Source organism: Oryza brachyantha, chromosome 1 (genome assembly GCF_000231095.2).
Source record: "Oryza brachyantha chromosome 1, ObraRS2, whole genome shotgun sequence".
Lineage (NCBI taxonomy): Eukaryota > Viridiplantae > Streptophyta > Magnoliopsida > Poales > Poaceae > Oryza > Oryza brachyantha.
The window spans coordinates 3,576,337-3,594,636 of NC_023163.2; the positions used below are offsets into that span (position 1 = coordinate 3,576,337).

General features: G+C 41.6%; 2 protein-coding genes across 8 annotated transcripts; one reads left to right on the top strand and one right to left on the bottom strand.

Annotated features, from left to right (window-relative positions):
* Positions 1-906: 906 nt before the first annotated feature.
* Positions 907-12,303, bottom strand: LOC102699541 (NAC domain-containing protein 75). 7 transcript variants are annotated; one of them, XM_040528352.1, is made up of 11 exons: positions 11,994-12,303; positions 11,590-11,682; positions 10,525-10,657; positions 10,038-10,158; positions 9,075-9,359; positions 6,617-6,805; positions 6,268-6,448; positions 5,183-5,745; positions 4,131-4,388; positions 3,093-3,170; positions 907-1,376 (listed from the first exon to the last, which is right to left on the bottom strand). In XM_040528352.1, exons 6-11 carry the CDS (start codon positions 6,728-6,730, stop codon positions 1,293-1,295), a joined length of 1,278 nt encoding a protein of 425 aa, XP_040384286.1. In that variant the 5' UTR covers positions 6,731-6,805; positions 9,075-9,359; positions 10,038-10,158; positions 10,525-10,657; positions 11,590-11,682; positions 11,994-12,303; the 3' UTR covers positions 907-1,292. The 7 variants fall into 7 exon arrangements, with proteins under 7 accessions (XP_040384286.1, XP_040384290.1, XP_040384301.1 ...); XM_040528356.1 differs by lacking the exons at positions 9,075-9,359; positions 10,038-10,158; positions 10,525-10,657; positions 11,590-11,682; positions 11,994-12,303 and adding exons at positions 7,378-7,506; positions 7,774-7,844; positions 7,972-8,065; positions 8,234-8,332; positions 8,579-8,650; XM_040528367.1 differs by lacking the exons at positions 9,075-9,359; positions 10,038-10,158; positions 10,525-10,657; positions 11,590-11,682; positions 11,994-12,303 and adding exons at positions 7,378-7,506; positions 7,774-7,844; positions 7,972-8,065 and having other exon boundaries at positions 3,093-3,167.
* Positions 12,304-12,616: 313 nt separating this feature from the next.
* On the top strand, positions 12,617-17,908 carry LOC102699818 (mitochondrial-processing peptidase subunit alpha-like). Its single transcript, XM_006643799.2, has 13 exons — positions 12,617-12,755; positions 13,659-13,904; positions 13,985-14,281; positions 14,364-14,531; positions 14,606-14,773; positions 14,865-14,945; positions 15,046-15,112; positions 15,574-15,668; positions 15,954-16,026; positions 16,099-16,169; positions 16,239-16,288; positions 17,220-17,332; positions 17,422-17,908. Exons 1-13 carry the CDS (start codon positions 12,720-12,722, stop codon positions 17,472-17,474), a joined length of 1,518 nt encoding a protein of 505 aa, XP_006643862.1. The 5' UTR covers positions 12,617-12,719; the 3' UTR covers positions 17,475-17,908.
* The last annotated feature ends 392 nt before the right edge of the window (positions 17,909-18,300 follow it).

Sequence of the window (18,300 nt, forward strand, 5' to 3'; positions counted from 1 at the left end):
AAACTCATTTCATCTCTCTCTTCATTAATACTTTGCCACATCATCAAAAATATCTATATGACACCCTATTTATTGCCCATGAAATTCCCACTAAGACTGGCCTAACCCCTCGAGAAGATATCCCCTTATTTAATTTTACGTGTCATCCAAATAGTTAAAAAAACAAGATAAATTCATATATGATATATCACTCCATAAACATACATGTCTAAATTTGACATCTATAATTTATAAAAAATAAATTAAAATATAATTACTATGCACTTATTTAGAGTCCTATTTGTTTTTTTGAACTTGTATAAGTCAAAATTGATCTAGCATATTTGTGTAGTGATATATTACACATTAATATATCTTATGTTTTTCTATAACCATTAATTAGATAACCTAGAAGAAACAAGGGATATCCCCTTGAGGGTTTTAAAGGGTTTACCCAGTAAGAGGTGATCATTTATTGTATAAACATAGGATTTTTACGTACTTATATGTTCATCAGCTAGCATGCATGCAAGCATATGCTAAGTCCACTCTATATTCTTAAATTAATAAAACAAACAGTAAACTAGTTAGCTATATTATATATAGACCACAAAAACCATGCATGTCAAGGCCAATTTATTCCTTGAGAGCAACTTGATAGATGAATTCAACACGTTACAAAGTATAAGTAGCAGCAGTACCCAAAGCTAAACAAATTTTGCGCCTCTAGAAAGTAAAAATAAAAAATAAAAAAACTTATTGAGTTTAGTCCCCCGGATGCATTTGAAGCACAAGGGTAGCTGGGTAAGCAAGGTTAAAAACACACACCATCTAGAGAGAGGAGGGGCAGGTAGAGTTGTTAATGTACATGCAAACAATACTACTTTTTACAGTTGAAAAATATCTAATGCACATCAAAAGCTGTGATAAAACCAAAATGTGATTATAATTATGCTTTGATTAAGGTGCATTAATATTGACTGCATCTAGCCATGCATGTCTAGCCTTCATTCTGATGTAAGCACAACAATACCTTTGCCCCCAATCTTTTTCTGTGACCTCTCTTTTCTTTAAGCAACTTTGTCTCTTCTATGCTGGAGTGTCCTTGCACAGTTAATTTGATCCCCCTTTTTTCATTGAAGCAGATCTATACAGATCTCTTTAATCTTTTTCTTCTCCCAACCGTAGTACACATACATTCTCCAAGAAAGCAATGTTGTATATTCAAGAAGACAGAGACCACACAAGCGAAAGAGAATGTGGTTAGTTTTTTTTGGTGTATTGATCTTCACTATTTACCAGCCTTGTTGCTACTATCCATGATGATCCTGGTTGTCAGGAGGCCAGTATGACGGGTAAGGCCATTCTGTCTCTTGGGAGTGAGGAATTGAAGCTTCCTGCAATAGAATAGGAAAAAGGGGGTCAAAAAAGAATAGCCCAGTGAAGTGCAACAGTTGAATAAGTGGGAAAGATACAGTCTCTTGAAAAAAGCAATTCAAATGTCAGTAAGGAAAGAATATATAGGGGTGATTTTTTGGCGGTATATTTGTAAACAAAAAATAATTTATAAATAAAATTTTTATATACATATAGCGATCTAAAGCTAAGAGTGAAAAATAAATTTCGGTGAGAAAACCCAAAATCAACACCAAATTTAAGGTTAAAAATTCAATTTTTTTTGCTTATACAATTTTCAACTGTTCCAGCAGTATCTTATTTACATTCCAGATGATACTGGAAATATTCACTTAAATATGATTAATTAATTTACCCAAGGATAACTAGTGAGAGATAAAAGACACGGTAGTAATATGAGTTGCGACAATTTACTGATCATATAGTTCAATGTGAAAACTAAGGGGCCGGGACAAAAAGTAGTGAGTAAAATATAACTCTTCTGGCACTTAATTATATGCATGGTAGGTCAGAACGCTCCAATATAACACATTGCACCACATTATTAACAAAAGTAACATGTCAAGGATCGACCTCATTGAATAGCCATGCAATATACATATCATATATATTACTGTGCTAGCTAGCCCATCTAATCAAAGAGAATTTCAACAAATTAATTTAAGTACACACTTCTGTTCTACATTACCTGCACGGATATATATATATATATATATATATATATATATATATATATATATATCTTGTAAATGTCAAGATCTTCTTCTAAAATATGACACAACAATTTTGAAAACAAATTTCACGGTAGATTCTCTTACCCCCATGCACGGTGTCGGTGTGAATTCATTTCGTGGAAAAGAGACAAAACAGCAAGAGGAGAGCAAGCTAGGACGAACGAATGATATTTCCTCCGTTTCTTTTTCTCTTTCCACAAGAGATAACAGTAAACTAACCATACTTCTAGGCCATACAGTCTGAAAAGCGAGGAGGAGGAGAGGCTGCTGACATGTAGAGAAAGCTTTCGTTTTCACCTATACGGTCATGAAAGCAAGGAAAGTGTGGTCTTGTTTTTACGCTGGTCTTTGGCTCTCTCCTTTGGCACTCAAAAGCAAAGCAAAGGGTGGTCCTTGTTTGCATATATTCATGATGTTTTGTTCTATCTCACTAGGAGTACTGAAGATTTCTCTCTCTCTCTCTCGTCGGCATGCATGCTTGCTGTAAAAGCACACCTAAAATGGCGAATTTAAAAATAGGGAAACAAACGAGAGGAAAAAGCTGTCAAGGTGAAGGGCCTGTTTCAAAGTGCTGGCTAGGACGACAAAGAAACTACGAGGCCCCACACTGAAGTTTCCTCAGGACCCCCCTGGAGCAGTCTTTCTTTTGTAAACCTCTCGCCTATAACACATAGCTAGCTTGCAGCTTTCCCACTCGTATATTGTATGTGTAAATCAGTATAACCGCAATTATATATATAATCCTATTTGGCCGGGACTAATGGTGATATTAGTTAAAGCTGTTTAGAAGGGACACATGCATACGTCTCACATGATTCGTATATACATGCACACATTGCATATTACTAATTCATTACATTTAGTTGTGCCGCAATGCTTTACTGCATGCGTGGAGCAGACGGTAAATTATCGGCTTGGATCCATGCTGAGGAGGCAATCGAATAGGAAGGCAAGAAAACTTACTCCTTTTGTGCTCGAAGACGTGCAGCCCATTATCAGTTCCTCCAAGCCGGCAGACCTGCGGTCGAGCTTTTGCTGCTGCTGCAGTTGCATTGCATGTTCGTTGTTAATTATGTTGGGATAGAACAGTGCTAAAGCATTCTTTTAGTAAAGAGCATAACAAAAAAACAAAGTAAAGGAGCTACAATAGACATAAGTACGTAAATCACCACAAGGAGATGAAAAATGAGCTGAGATGATGCATTAGCATTATTAAAGTCTTAAGTTACAGATTTTAATTACTTAAAGTAATACATATAGGAACGCGATGGAAATACCAAGCAGATTTACAGATTATAAATATATATGGGCAAACGAAGAATCCTTCCATAATTGTCTAGGCTCAATATTTTTAGTCTAGAAAATACACTTTCGTACAGCTTAATTTAATCTATGCAACTTGGTATATATAAAAAGAATATAGCCTATATATGTGTACAAATACACATTATAAAGTACCATAACTAGATTGAATGCAATGTTTTATATATCAGACCTGTTTGCATAAATTTATTGCCCAATATGTTAGTTTGCTATATCATAAATCTTTGAATTTTTAATTGAAAATTAAAGCTGACAATGGTTTTTAATCTATTTTTCGAGAACTCAAAAGGGTTGTAGGATAGTATAATAACACGTAGCTGCTTGAAGAAGAAAAATGTGGGCTTTACCAAGCCGTTCTAAGTTTATCTCGACGAGAAGTGTATGAAATGTGCCAAGCTAGTACTCACGTGATCACGACCATTGCTCCTTTTAAAGCTAAAATTGTTTTTATTGAAGATGGGTTACTCCTTTAAATTTAACATTCTGGATGTGTAACGAATATTCTTCATACATGCATGCATATATGTATGTATTCCCAGTGTTTTTTTTCCAGCGCTGTACCGTGCCTAATTTAACCCAGCTATAGCTAGAACAAGAGAAATATATTTCAGGGAACATTTGTAGATAATGGAAATGTTTTATTTCAGGGGAACGTGTAGAATAAAGTTGAAATAACACCTGAAATTTGTCATGGTGGAGAAGGATTGCTGGCACGTGGAACTGATCATGATCAAGAACGACAGATGCATGCTGCATTGCCGGTGGCACTATAGATGATACTGCAGGGTTCGTCGGCCGGCTGATCAGGAAAGCCGTGGCAGGCACCGCCGTCGTTGTTGCAAGCAACGGCCGGTGCGGCTGTTGTTCCTGGCCAGCATGCTGCTGCTCTGACCTCCCAAGTTGATTCGAGGGTACCTGATCAGCACTTACACCAACCTGTTTGATGTAAACAAATACATTCTTAATTTCTTGTATATAATTAATAAAAAAGCATGAAACAATAGGAATTAGAAAATAAAGTACTTAATAACCATGCAAATGAAAAATTCCATGCCATAGACGCAGAATGTCTATATTATATTTGTCTTATCACTCCCTTTCAGTTGTAGGCTGTTACAGTATACTACACATTACTTGAACTTTCTTGAAATATACACATTTTTTCGGTTGGAAAGAATGAGACGGACCAATTATTCAGAAAAAAAAATATTAGTAGTTTTTGCTTTCACGGTGGGTGGACCGTGGATGGTTTTAGGGTTGCTTGCAATCTGAGTAAAATGATGTGAGGCTCGAACTAATTAAAAGGGTCCATGCTGTGTGATGTGTAGCTCATCTTTTGCTTTAAATTGGCGCATCCTACACACATTTGGTCAGCTACCCCAAACTGCTCATCCATACGCACAAGAAATTAAAGGAAGCTCATCTAATCGAACTGAAAGTATATGCATATCAGTATGCACCTAAAATAACAGAAAGTGAGTATACATCCATATGCGATCGAGTGAGTGTATATCCACGCATGCGTGCATGGGAATATGGACCATGGTTAATCTGCATGATCTGCATGACGTGCGCACTGATTAAGATGCATGCAGAAAAGGCCACCGAACCTAACCATCAGTTTACTTGCAAAACTGATTAAGATGCGTAACCTAACCAGCATTACTTGGAAAACTGATTAGGAGCTATATATGCAGAATAACGGCATGCAGTAAGTGGTTATTAATTACCTCCTCAAAGCTCTTTCTGAAGGGCGCGAAGCTGAAATGGTCCGCGGCATGCTTCAAATGCTGCATCTCGACGGCCGCGGCGACGGCGTACCCGGCCGGGTAGGACGTCGCCGACACCTCGTGGTCTCTCGACGAGCAGCTGCCGCTCCCGCTGTCCCTCCTCCGCTGCTCCGCCTGCGCCGTCGTGGCGGCGGAGGCGGCGCCGCCCCGGTCGGAGGACCAGCTGCACTGCCTCGGCTGCGTCTGGTAGAAGATCTTGCAGACGACCAGCTCCCCCTCCTTCTCCTCCTCGAGGTCGCCCAGGTGGTACTGGTGCATCACCCAGTTGGTCTTCTCCGGCTTGCGGTGCTTGCCGAAGTTGGTGTAGAGCACAAGTATCTTCTTGCACCCCTTCTGCCGGCCGTTCACCATCACCGGCCGGGTCTTGCCGGTCTTGTGCCATCTCGTCTCGCCCTTTTGCACGTCGCACTCCGTCTGGATCTTCCGCCGCTTCCTCGTGCCCGTCGTGTACGCTTTCGACGGCCGGTGGAAGAAGTGCTTGCTCAGGCCGTCCCTTGTCACACCTGCTCGATCAGCACAAGGCACAGAATAATTAACAGAATCAAGGTAAGAGTTTTGTGAGATCCAAGTATGGTGTGCAGTGGGTGGCCTATGTTTCTTGACAGATGCAACCAACATCTGACAAAGAGAACAGAAAGAGAGGAAAGAAACCTATTTGGAAACTTCAGAAGCATCTTACCATCATGACAGAGGAGAGAGTGGGAAGATGAGACTAGGCACAACTTTCCATAAACAATAATTCTCTTTGCATATACCCAAGAGCACATGTAGAGAACACTAATAAGAATAGAGGGAAGAGCACATCAAGAACAACAAGGGAATATATGCCATATCCCAAATCCAAAACCACGACTCATAATTCATGGCGAAACAATCCCAACATACAATATATATCACTCACTCCATGGAAAGCACAAATCGATAAAGTTTGTAAAAGGCAAGGAATATATCTGTATCAGAACTATATGGGTGCAATGTTTGAGCTAGCTAGCTGTTTATAGCTAGCTTAGCTCGCTCACTCTCACCTGGAAGTTTCTCAGGGTGGGTGTAGCATATGCCGTCCTCCCCTTCTATTGTGGGTATGAACTCATCGATGAGAGGGTGAGATCTTGAGCCTTCTTCCCTCACTTTGGCCTCGAGGTGCTCGATCAGCTCCTGGTCCGTCGGATCGAACTTGACGCCTGCCGGCAGGCCCACCCAATCCTTCTTGCAGTTACACCAATTAATTCCGTAAGAACAAAGTTGCACCAGGCAGCAAGAACCCTCAGGGCTAGTGCTACTGAGGTGCAAGTAGTGCGTGCAACTACTGAAACCATAGAAGTAGATAAAAAGCTAGACAAAACGAAGTTGATCACTTCAGATATAGAGACATACCGGTTTGCAGTCGAGCTTGTTGCCGCAGCTAGGGCAGTGTTTGGCCGTGGAGATCCGGCGTTCCTCGAGCTTCGCGTCGATGAGCTCCGAGCTGCTGATATGCCCCCTATTCATGCCTGATTCATATGCGTCCGCCAACTACCATGAACATGCATGTGTAGACCTTATTCTTGCCGGCTAGGTATAGAGCTGCAAGGGATCAAACAAACATAGATTTAATACACACAATTCAAGGAGAAGAGATCATCGAAATCGAACAGCGGAAGGAAGGAACAAGAGGAGGCAAACCAAAGAGGGCAAGTACTAGAGGAGCAGCAGTAGAAGAGCAAACGAGAGAGCAAGGAGTGTGGAAGAGGTGTACATATAAAAAAAATCGAGGCAGGCAGCCTGCTGCTTTCACCAGTTTAATACAAGAGAGAGAGGGAGGGCAGAATTCCTGCCTACTTTAACTGAAGCCACACCTCTTGAGGAAAAGTTAAAGGGCCCCCCTCCTTAGCCTCTCCGTCTCTCCATCGCTTCCCTGTTTCTCTCTCTATCGTTAATTTAAGCACAGCACAAGACACACAAACCCCTTTCATCTATATGCTAAATTAAACTGCCTGTAAGATGATGCCTCACCAAGCAGGTTTGGGTTAGACGACGTTTAGCGCCGCTAGCTAGCTGATGCATGTGTATTAATCTATTTAGAGTACTTAAGAGGAGACTGGCGAGCTTAGCTAGTACAACTAAAAAGCAAAAGGCAAGAAGAACTGCTGCCTCACCACATCACAGCTGTTACTGCAGATTCCACACACTGCACTGCACTCACTCACACGCAGCATAAAGCTCCAACGAGTGGAGGGCGGGCTAGGTGCTAGTAGACTCGAGGTTGCATTGCCATGCGCTTCAAGCTGTATAACAAACAAAAGAATTCATGGTACTCAACAAGAAAATCTTTAAATCTAGATTGCCAGTACCCGACGACGAAAATACTTAATTAATTACGACGTGAACAAAAATAATCATGTCAGTATTTGGCAGCTAAGAAAAATACTTCTTCTTTCACATCCGCTTTCGCGGAATGATGGAAAAGGATATTTCTTTCCAATGCACAATAATGGGGTTTGCAAATTGCAGTAGAAAGAAGATATACGGAGCAGGGTGATAAGAGTTCTCACATGGGCATATGGAGGAGGCCTTGTGCCCGAATGATGATCCTTTTCGGCATGAGAGTCTGTGATGTTGGAGACTGCCGCAGATAGAGAGAGGGGTGAATCCCAGCGCTTGCTTCCCACCCAAGGCAGATAGAGCAGTACAACACTTGATGGACCCCAACAAGGGTACATGTAGACAAGCTAAGGCTAGAGAGCACGTACATGAATTTTTATATGCTCGTGTTGCCTCGCATGCCTGCCCAGGGGAGGGAGCAACCTTCTCCCGCAAGCAGAACCCTAGCCATTGGCTCTCATACTGTCATACATCAAAGGCAATTAGCCCCTTGTGTCAGCAAGAATGCCGGCCGGCATCTAATCCATGCTCAGGTTAATTTAAACTAACACACTGTAAATTGCAGTAATAAAATGCTTTCTGCCAATGAACCAGACAGAACCTGCGGGCAGCCATAGAAGAATGTCGTACCTCTGCTGCTCGAGGACGATTGATCCAAGGTGGATGATGTAGACAGGAGCTTAATCACATAGGCTCAGGTGTTTGTTTCCAGGGACTTATTTTTAATCCCTAGTTACATCCGATATTTGGACGTTTATTATAAATAATAAACCTAGATCATTAATAAAACCATCTATAATCTTGGACTAATTCACAAGACAAATCTAATGAGCGTAATTAATCCATGATTAGCCTATGTGTTGCTACAGTAAACATTTGCTAATTATAAATTAATTAGACTTAAAAAATTCGTCTTGTGAATTAGATCTCATTTATAAAATTAGTTAAAATCAGCGTATGTTGAACAGCACGCACCGTCACCAGAGACCAGAGTTTCGACACGCTCTCCCTGTTGTCACCTCAGCGCTAGCTTAGGTGGCCACATCCAACAAGCCGACGAGGCTGTTGCGAATCGCGCGCAATCGATGACTCGGTACACGCGCGCAGCTGCAGCCGAGAGTGGGGCCCGGGTGCCATTCTCCCGGCACTGTGTACCACATTCCTGTCATGGAAAGCATGGCCCTGAGCAGAAGCAGCAGCAGCAGCGGAGCTGGTGCCCCGGGCCCCACATGTCAGGGAGGAGGAGGAGGAGTCGGAGGAGGAGGAGGAGGAGGAGAGGTCCCCTCGCTGCTGGCCTGCTGTGGTGAGGTGAGGTGGGGTTAGCTAGATCAGATCGATACGGCCAGCCTGCCGCTGCCTGTGGGCGCGCGCGACCACGACGGCCGGAGGCGTCAGGCCCAGAGAGACTGACCAGGTTGCAACATTGACAGCGGCGCGCGATAAGGTTAGCTTTGGTTAGGTTCAACCGTACCTGGACTGGAATAGCGTGCCTCGCCCTCGTCCGCACCCGGCCGCGACCTCCTCGTTCCTGTAGCTCGTCGCGGTCGCCTTCGCTTACGCCTTACTCCACGAGCTGCACATCCCTCCCAGGACAGGGGGGAAATCCCGGCTCATCTGTCCAGCTGCTGCCTTCCTGCCTGCTCCGATCAGTCCACCTCCCCCGGCCGTGTGTTGCATTGTGCCTCTCATGCCCAAATCAACGCCATTATGACCCTGATAACCCCTCCTCCAAATGTCGACACGACATCCTGCTCACCTGCGAGAAAATTCTATTAGCCCCCGGCCGTCTCTTGGCATTTGGCAGGGCAGATTCATCAACATCATTAGGCAAACCAATTGTTAATCATGTGCCTCGTTGTCAGAGAAATGATACGGTAGTAACACCTCACAGGGGTTTCATAAATATCGTCCTGTGAGGGCTTAGACTATTGACCATATACAATCCGCACGAGGCATGGGTTGCTCGGAATAATAGGACTGTTGTGTGTGTTTGTGGTAACGTACATACACTTGAGTCGTGGTTCAGGCCAACCGACGGACCTGTCACAAGCTCACAATAATTATATTGCAATGTGTTGTTTAGCATACAAAATACGATCATAAGTCACAGCAAATACGTGTATATTGTTTACTACTACATCCGTTTCATAACGTAAGATGTTTAATTTTTTTTTATAACGTTTGACCATTCGTCTTATTCAAAAATTTAGTACAAATATAAAAAACGACAAATCGTGCTTAAAGTTTTTTTATAATAAAGTAAGTCACACGCAAAATAAATAATATTTCCATAATTCTTTGAATAAGACAAATAATCAAATATTGTAAGAAAAAAGTCAAACACCTTATATTATGAAACGGAGGGATTACTATTCATTACCAGTCTATACCAGAGTGTACCAAATCAATCATGAAAATGGCGGGAGTAAAGTACCTGAACGGACATGCAACTCTCTTGATCAATTCCTGTCTTCTGTTGCATCCCATTAATTGACGCAGTCGCATTCACACACACACAACTTCAACCACTCTCTGTCTCCGAACTGACCGTTCACCTGTGCATGTATACAAGTTCTGAAGCTGGTAAGCTAAGCCATACTATCTTCTTTGAGCAATTTAATCTCGATGCACATAGTAAAAGGTTAGATCATATGTATTCTACCAACGTTCCTTGAAAACACATAGCCACCTAATGGGAGGAAGGAAGATATGATGACAAACAGACATCATCAAGGGAAAAATGTTAGCCTGTCGCAGTTTTACGCTGACCAATTGAACCTCTGCATTCTACATGAAAGCGATAGCAAACACAAGAGGCTAACTACAATTTGCGGTCAGCTTTCAAGAAACAGTTACAAGTTTACAAAACACAACAAATTCATTGCATAAAAGAGCATACATAAAAACCGTGTGGCTTGCACCTGCTGCGGGTCATGCTCAAAGCACAGGCAGTACAGGTCCCCCTCCCATGCGCTGAGGACTTTTAAACATCATCAAGCACAAGCCGCCAGCACATGCTTCCCTTGATGCCTTGACGGTTATTTAAGTATTTACCTAATTGACAAGAAGGGTCCAACAATCATTAGCTGATCACTCTGCGACATTACATGAGGAAATGCATGAAAATGTAAGGCTGGTGGGAAATTATGAAAGTAAAGATATATTACAAGTGAAGTGCAACCATATTTTCCCATCTGATATGCTTGTACTTAAACAGGAAGGTGCAAAATAATACTATCAGTAAGTGGATGTGCTGTCTCACATGGTGCTTCAGAATAATGTGTTACTTCAAGCAATGTAAACTTTTCCATCCAAAACAGAAGGGATAGACATATTTGTTCAAGGAATCAATAGCAACGGCTTAAACAAAAGGCATATTAATCTGTTTTGCTCCAAATACTCACCACTGAATAGCATATTATGGTTGTGTTCTTTTTTATACAGTTTTTTTCCCGGTCTTTGCACGCGCGCTTCCCGAACTATACAAAATGATATTTTTTACAAAAAGTTTCTATACCTAGTAGACGTTCAACTTTGTAGATTTTCAACTACTAAAAGTTTGTCATCTCACCATTTTAAAGTAGATTTTCAACTTTGTATCATAATAGTTAATTTTACTGTTTATACCATTAAATAGATATCAAAAGAATCAGATAATCTTTTATATGGCCGCCCAGTGAAAGAACAGAGCCTATATGGCCCGCCCATTTCCAGTATGTAAACAGTAACCCCCTAACTGGGATGCATGTCAAACTGATATTGCAAGAGGATCAACTGCAAGAAAGCTGTGTTAACATACAACCATCAATAATGGAAAAAAATATTGACATTGGACAAAAAAAACATTAAACTAGTACTATACTATCCAAAGTCCAAAGGTACAGAATGCATTGCTATGGTTGGCCAACGACTATACCTAGCAGCCACTTCCCCAAATAAGGCGCATTACGATCAAGCATAAGTTAATACGTGTCCCACATTAGTACCTTTCCACAGGTGCCTTGTGTTGTAGATTTCTAGATTGCAAGCGATCAACGAACGGATCATTCACAGGTCTCCCAAGCACCCTAGACAGACTCCTGCAGAGAGCATTGACACAATCTCCTTAGTACACAAATGGCTAATCTGTACAGATTCTCCACCTAATAAGCGTGATCTGATCAAACATCAAAGCAATAACTGTTAAGACCCTACACAAACGCCCACAATAACCAACAACCCCCATACACCAACGCTACGCATACACCAAACACATGGTCGAAATCTAGAGCTGTCCTTGGCAACCTGTCCTGAATGTGTCGAAAACCCACACCTCAACAAGCAGATTTGGACCATCTGACAGATGACACCATTGCACACGACATGTATTCAGACAAAACAGAAGAAATACCTGCTACAATTTATGAACTGAAACTGGAATTTCCTCAAACAGGTGGTGGTGGTGGTCAGTTGCATTACCCACCACCGGGGATGATTTCCAGCACAGAAACCATACATCACTCTCTCCTTACCCAATGCCGTGGAATTGGAAGCCATCCACCACGCACAGAGCGATTCGCCGGACGCAATTGCAAACGCAGAAACACTAGCTAGACAACGAAAGCAACAATCAGAAAGGGGGAATGCGAAACGCGCAGAACCGGCATTTGATCAAGCAACTCATCTGCTCGATCGGGGCGCCTCGCCTGAGTTTCGGGGAGGATTCGACCGCGCTAGGCGCAACCGGCGCCGTTCGCCGCATCATCGTCGCACGCGTGCACCCGAACCCTCACCGTAGCGCCGGCGCCGGAGACGCCGAGCCAGCCCAGCGGCGCATCACGGCGACACGGCGGCCGCGGCGCAGCGGTCGATGCCTTCGTGAGTCTTGTGACGATGGCCAACGAGCCCACGAGAAGAGGCCCAATGAGCCTAAACAAAAAATTGGGCCTGTGCCGCAAAGAATTATTCCTCTTTTACGGCCCGGCCCACATAAAACCCGAGCTCCTATATGCGCAACACCTCCTCGAATCGTCTCCTCCCACTTGTCTGACGGGCCCTCGCCTTCCCCTTCCCCATCTCCGCCTCCGCCGCCGGCGACGACTCCGTCGAGCGACCCCTCCGCGGGCACCGGGCCACGATGTACCGCGCCGCCTCCGGCCTCGGGGCCCTCAAGGTAAGCCGCTCCCGCCCGAAACCGGTGGCCTTACCTCGCTCCAATTCGCTAGATCTGATGGGGCTCCGTGGCGTGCTTCCACCGCACGACGATCCGATCCGTGTCCCCCCTAGAGAGCTAAGCTTCCGCGATGCGTGCTGGAATAGAGCGCGCTTGGTGGTCTGATCAAGCGGTGCGGATTTGATTCGATGTGTGCCGTGTGCGGGTGGGAGCAGAGTCGCTCTTGGGCCTCGTTCGTAGTGTACTCGTGTCAACATTCGCCATTCGGAAGTGAATCAGAAACGGGTGACGATGAGGGCTGTTACGGATTTGTTTTTTTATGTGTGTTTACATTTGATCTTTGTGGAAGTTTGCAAAAACGCGTAAAATGTGTACGGTTGGAATATGATTTGGCTTAAATATTTTGTTATTTCAGAATTCCATGAGTTAAAAGCTTTCTGAGAGCATGATGTTAAATTGCTAATGTTGTATATGGAGAGCAGCATTGTAACTCTTATTTTTGTTGACCCTTAGTTAATTACTCTGAATGCAACGATGTATTGATGTATATAGTTGTATGTGTGGCCTTGAAGAGTTTAGGTAACTCTCGTTAGATGATTCACTTCCTATGTTATAATTCCCCTGATATGGGCTTATCTAAACGATTTTGATATTTGATTTTGATTAACTGGAAACGTTGTGTTGTTTTTCATCAGACTTCCATTGAATCTTCTGTTTCTAATCATTCATAGTGCAGAAGACTGGATTTAGAAAATCCTTTTCACATGAGGATGCTGATAACTTCCTGGGATGAAATTTCATTACATAGAAATATTGTTGGGCTGGTTTTTAATTGAATATATTATATAGGCCAATATGACTTTTGCTACCAATCATAACTTTTATTGTTACTACTTTTATCAGCGGCATGGATTGGATGGTCAAATGTTGAATATTGCGATTAGATCTGCTAGCACTAGTGTTGCACAGAGGTCATCAGGTGGCTTCTGGAGCTGGCTGACAGGTGCACGATCAAATGCATTACCTCCTCCAGATTTTACACTTCCAGGGGTCACCATTCCCCCTCCGCTACCTGACTTTGTGGAGCCTGCTAAGACAAGAATCACAACACTTTCAAATGGTGTAAAAATTGCTTCTGAGACAACTGCAGTATGTTATCCTCATTTTTATGATTTAGCTACTTCATGCATGTTTTTGTGGGCACTCAGCAATGCTTTTTTGCTTTACAGGGACCATCTTGTTCTGTTGGAGTATATGTCAATTGTGGTTCTGTACATGAAACACCTGAAACACTAGGTGTTACTCAGCTGTTGAAGAAGATGGCCTTTACAACCACTACAAACAGGAGCCATTTACGTGTTGTGCGTGAAATTGAGGCAGTTGGTGGCAGTGTCAAAGCATCTGCTAACCGCGAGATGACGAGCTACAATTATGCAACCCTGAAGACTTACATGCCTGAAATGGTTGAGGTGCTTATTGATTGTGTACGCAATCCTGCCTTTCTTGATTGGGAAGTCAAGGAACAGGTATTTCATCGTAATGTCATGCCTATCCATGTCTGTGATATAGATTAGCATGTTATTGTTGCTGACTTACTTTTCTTTATAGATATTGAAACTGAAGGCAGAGCTTGCAGAAGCTTCAAGTAACCCTGAAACTTTTCTTTTGGAGGCTCTTCATTCTACTGGTTATTCTGGCGCTTTGGCAAACCCTCTGATTGCCTCTGAATCCTCGGTTGGCCGATTGAATACAGCAGTCCTAGAAGACTTCTTAGCCGTGAGTCTCATGTCCAAAGTTCTTGTATTTTATCTATTTATTGCTGTTAACATGCAGTTGATTATTGATGTCAGGAGAACTACACTGCTCCTCGAATTGTTCTAGCTGCAACAGGTGTTGATCATGATGAATTGGTATCTATTGCTGTACCACTTCTGTCTGACATGCCCAGTGTAACTGGACCATCAAAGCCAAAGTCTACCTATGTTGGTGGTGAATATAGACGAACTGCTGATTCATTGGTAAGCTTTATTTAAGACATTTATAAAGTCTTTTGTGTCATCTCTTCTGTTATCAGATTCTCTCTTATTTTGGATTTCTTTTGAAAAACAGAACACAGATGTTGCTTTGGCATTTGAGGTCCCTGGTGGGTGGCTCAAAGAAAAGGAGTTCGTAACAGTATCTGTTCTACAGGTTCAACAACTATTGAGGGATTAACATTTACAATTTTTTATCAATATAACACTTCAATCGTTTAGCTAAGCAAGGGTCCATCTGTTTACTTTTTTAACAGACCCTTCTTGGTGGTGGCGGCACATTTTCCTGGGGGAGACATGGAAAAGGCTTGCATTCACGTCTAAGTAAGTTGGTCTATAGGCATTTGGGTTGTATTTGGAGAAGGAAACTTCATGCCAATTTTCAACTATTCAATTATTTGACTAGCTGAGAGCCCAAGTAGTTTTTGCTCATAAATATATATTCTTTTGTGAAGTTCTCACAAGAAAAAAACATTGTAAAATATGTAGTTCAACTTTTAGTCCACTATTTTTTATGGTAAACATGATGACTATTAGTGTGCAGTGTCCTGTCGAAACACTGAAAATTTAGTATGATCCCAAATCTAATTGCACACAAATCACAAATATTCTCTTTTTTTTGCATACTCCTTATACTATATTGCCAGTTTGCTACCATAGTGTGACGTGTTAAAATTTAATTCCTCTGATGGAGGCAGTCAAGGTCTACATATTTGAGTTTAGGTTTGTTTTATATCATTTGTAGGATCATGCTTGTGCCTGAATTTGTGTATTGCTTGGTGCAGATCATCTCTCAAGTGAATTTGACCAGATTAAATCGATAGCTGCTTTCAAGGATGTTCACAGTAACACTGGCATTTTTGGAATTCATACATCTACCGTAAGTACTTTTTTGAGTATCCTTTGATGTGGAAAGATATTTTTTAAAATGATGTATATCTGTTGGATGGGAAGAGGGAACGCAAGAGAAAAACCTGGAGGTCTCTCACTTAGAAACACACACAAACACAACACACGCACATGCCAGGCCACCCAGCAGGCCTAGCTTGAAGGGGTTGTTTACTCCCAAGGCAGCTTAAGAAGTGCAGGCTAAACCCCAGAGTCTCGTAGTTTGGTTTTTAGATCTGTACTGTAATGACTAATGAGTGTACCATTTCAATACCAGGATGCAGCATTTGTTCCAAAGGCTATCGATTTGGTGACCAGAGAGCTCACTTCTCTTGCCACTCCTGGACAAGGTATTAACTCATATTGGCTCATCATTTAGCAGTTATTTCTTCGTTTTCCTGAAACTTCACTTTTAATTTCAGTGGACCAAACTCAACTTGATCGTGCTAAAGCAACAGCTAAATCAGCAATCTTGATGAACCTGGAATCTCAGGTACGTATGCATACTTCATATATTACTGCATTTCTGGTTTGCTCTACTCCTAAGAATTGAAATTGGCAGGTATCAGCATCTGAAGATATGGGACGCCAAGTATTGGCCTTTGGTGAAAGGTGCGGCATTTATTCTATTGTATTTCTGGACCTTAAAGTTTTTCCTGTTGCCTTTATCTCTATTCTGCCCTGACTCCAAACGAGTGTATTATTACTAACTTGAGGAAATACATAAGTTTAATATGCGCTCTAGATTTTATAGAATTAGAGATCTGGAAGGGTTAGATGGACTATGCCATTTGACTGGTCTGTGGAATTAGGACAAATATAAGGTTAGAGGCTAGCAATAGCAAAGCTATTTCTAAACAAATAGTTGCTCTCCTTATCCATATAGATCACCTTTATATGTTGGAGGCGACTCATTCTCTGAAAGACAATATATAATACAACATAACTGGAAAGAATAGGTTTTTGCACGTGATCAATCCTTTCATTATCATTCTACGGCATTCGCAGTAATTACTGAAATTACTGCTCGCGAGTTAGAACTTGGAACACCCACTACTGCCCCTTCATTACCTTTCTTGTTGTCATCATTGTACTTGCTTCTGCTATATGATCTCTGTATGGGTATTTATTTCTTATGTGCTGCTATTTAAGACAAGTTTTTTACATGCATAACCAACTGATGGAGTTCGTATACAGTTAATCTATCCAATTTTAAAAGGGGCAGTTATTTCCAAATTCAAACCTTGCAAATTTTAGCCAACAATTTGTGATGTTATATGCATGCTTCCCCATGAATTTATGTTTCAAAGCCTTCTGTGCTCTCATAGGATATAGGAATTGTAGGTCTTGTGTAAACTTATTTTGTTGACCATAGCAAGTCAAGCTTAACTTTGTAAAACTGGATGGAGAGAGTATATACTATGACAGAGTAGAATGAACTCAGAACATGGCGTTTATTATTCTTGTATCTTTGGATGTAGTCTAATATATGGTGCACACCAATCTATCTACGGCCTAATTTCTGTTGCATAAAACTTTGCAGGAAACCTGCTGAGCACCTTCTCAAGGTTGTTGATGGTGTTACTCCGAAAGACATTACAGCCCTTGCTGAGAAGATCATATCATCGCCACTAACAATGGCATCTCATGGAAACGGTTAGCTCATATTTTCCATATATAGTCTACCATGTGTACAGATTATAATATCATTTGCAATGTTCTAACTCTTGCCCTTTTTAATGCAGTTCTGAATGTTCCAACTTATGATTCAGTCAGTGGCAAGTTCCACTCGAAATGAGTAGTAATTGGGCCTTTGTTTTCCTCTCCTGGAGAAGTTTTAACTGTTGATAGTTTTTCCTCAGGCCATTCATCGGCAAGTTTCAGAAAAAAATAAGTTTCTTCATACAATTTTGATCATTAACTCTTGGATGATTCGGAATACCATATGTTACCGTTATGCGAAACATATGTCCACTTGAGTTGGATTTTTCTTATACTGTTCTCATCAGTTTTATGGGACTGTAAATTTTAGTCAACTCTGGGTCCTCTTTCTGTGGCAGCCAGGGCCTTAAGGGTGTACAAAATACCTACCAGTCTATTTTATGCTTAATTTTTTTTTACATGAATGTTGAAACAACACGTGAATAATATTCTACTCCTGCGTGACAGTGAAGCTCTGCTGGAGATGCCTCCAATCCAAATCGAACTGCTATGAGCCATCCCATTCCCGCAATTCCATCCTCATTTTGCATGTTGTTTGGCTTGTATTTCAACATCGGCCCGTCAATTTCCGCATGTTTGGTTTTTCATGTATGAATTCAAGGAAACCGAGCTGATGGAAGATTGAAAGGGGGCAAAGAGCATGTAGAGGCAGGTAAGTATTCAGAGTATCTACCGTACTCAAATGGAGGTCTTTTTTTCAATTTTTTTAATATTATAATATTTATTTCTAACATCTTAAAACTTATTTTGAAATACACGCCTTTTTGTCACACCAATGCTGCCTAGTGTGGTAGGCTAGCATTGTCACGCTTGCTACACTAGTTTAACAGGCATGTACAAATGGGTGCAGTTTTGAAATAATTTTTGGAACGGATTAATTTTTAAAAATATATTTATAAGGT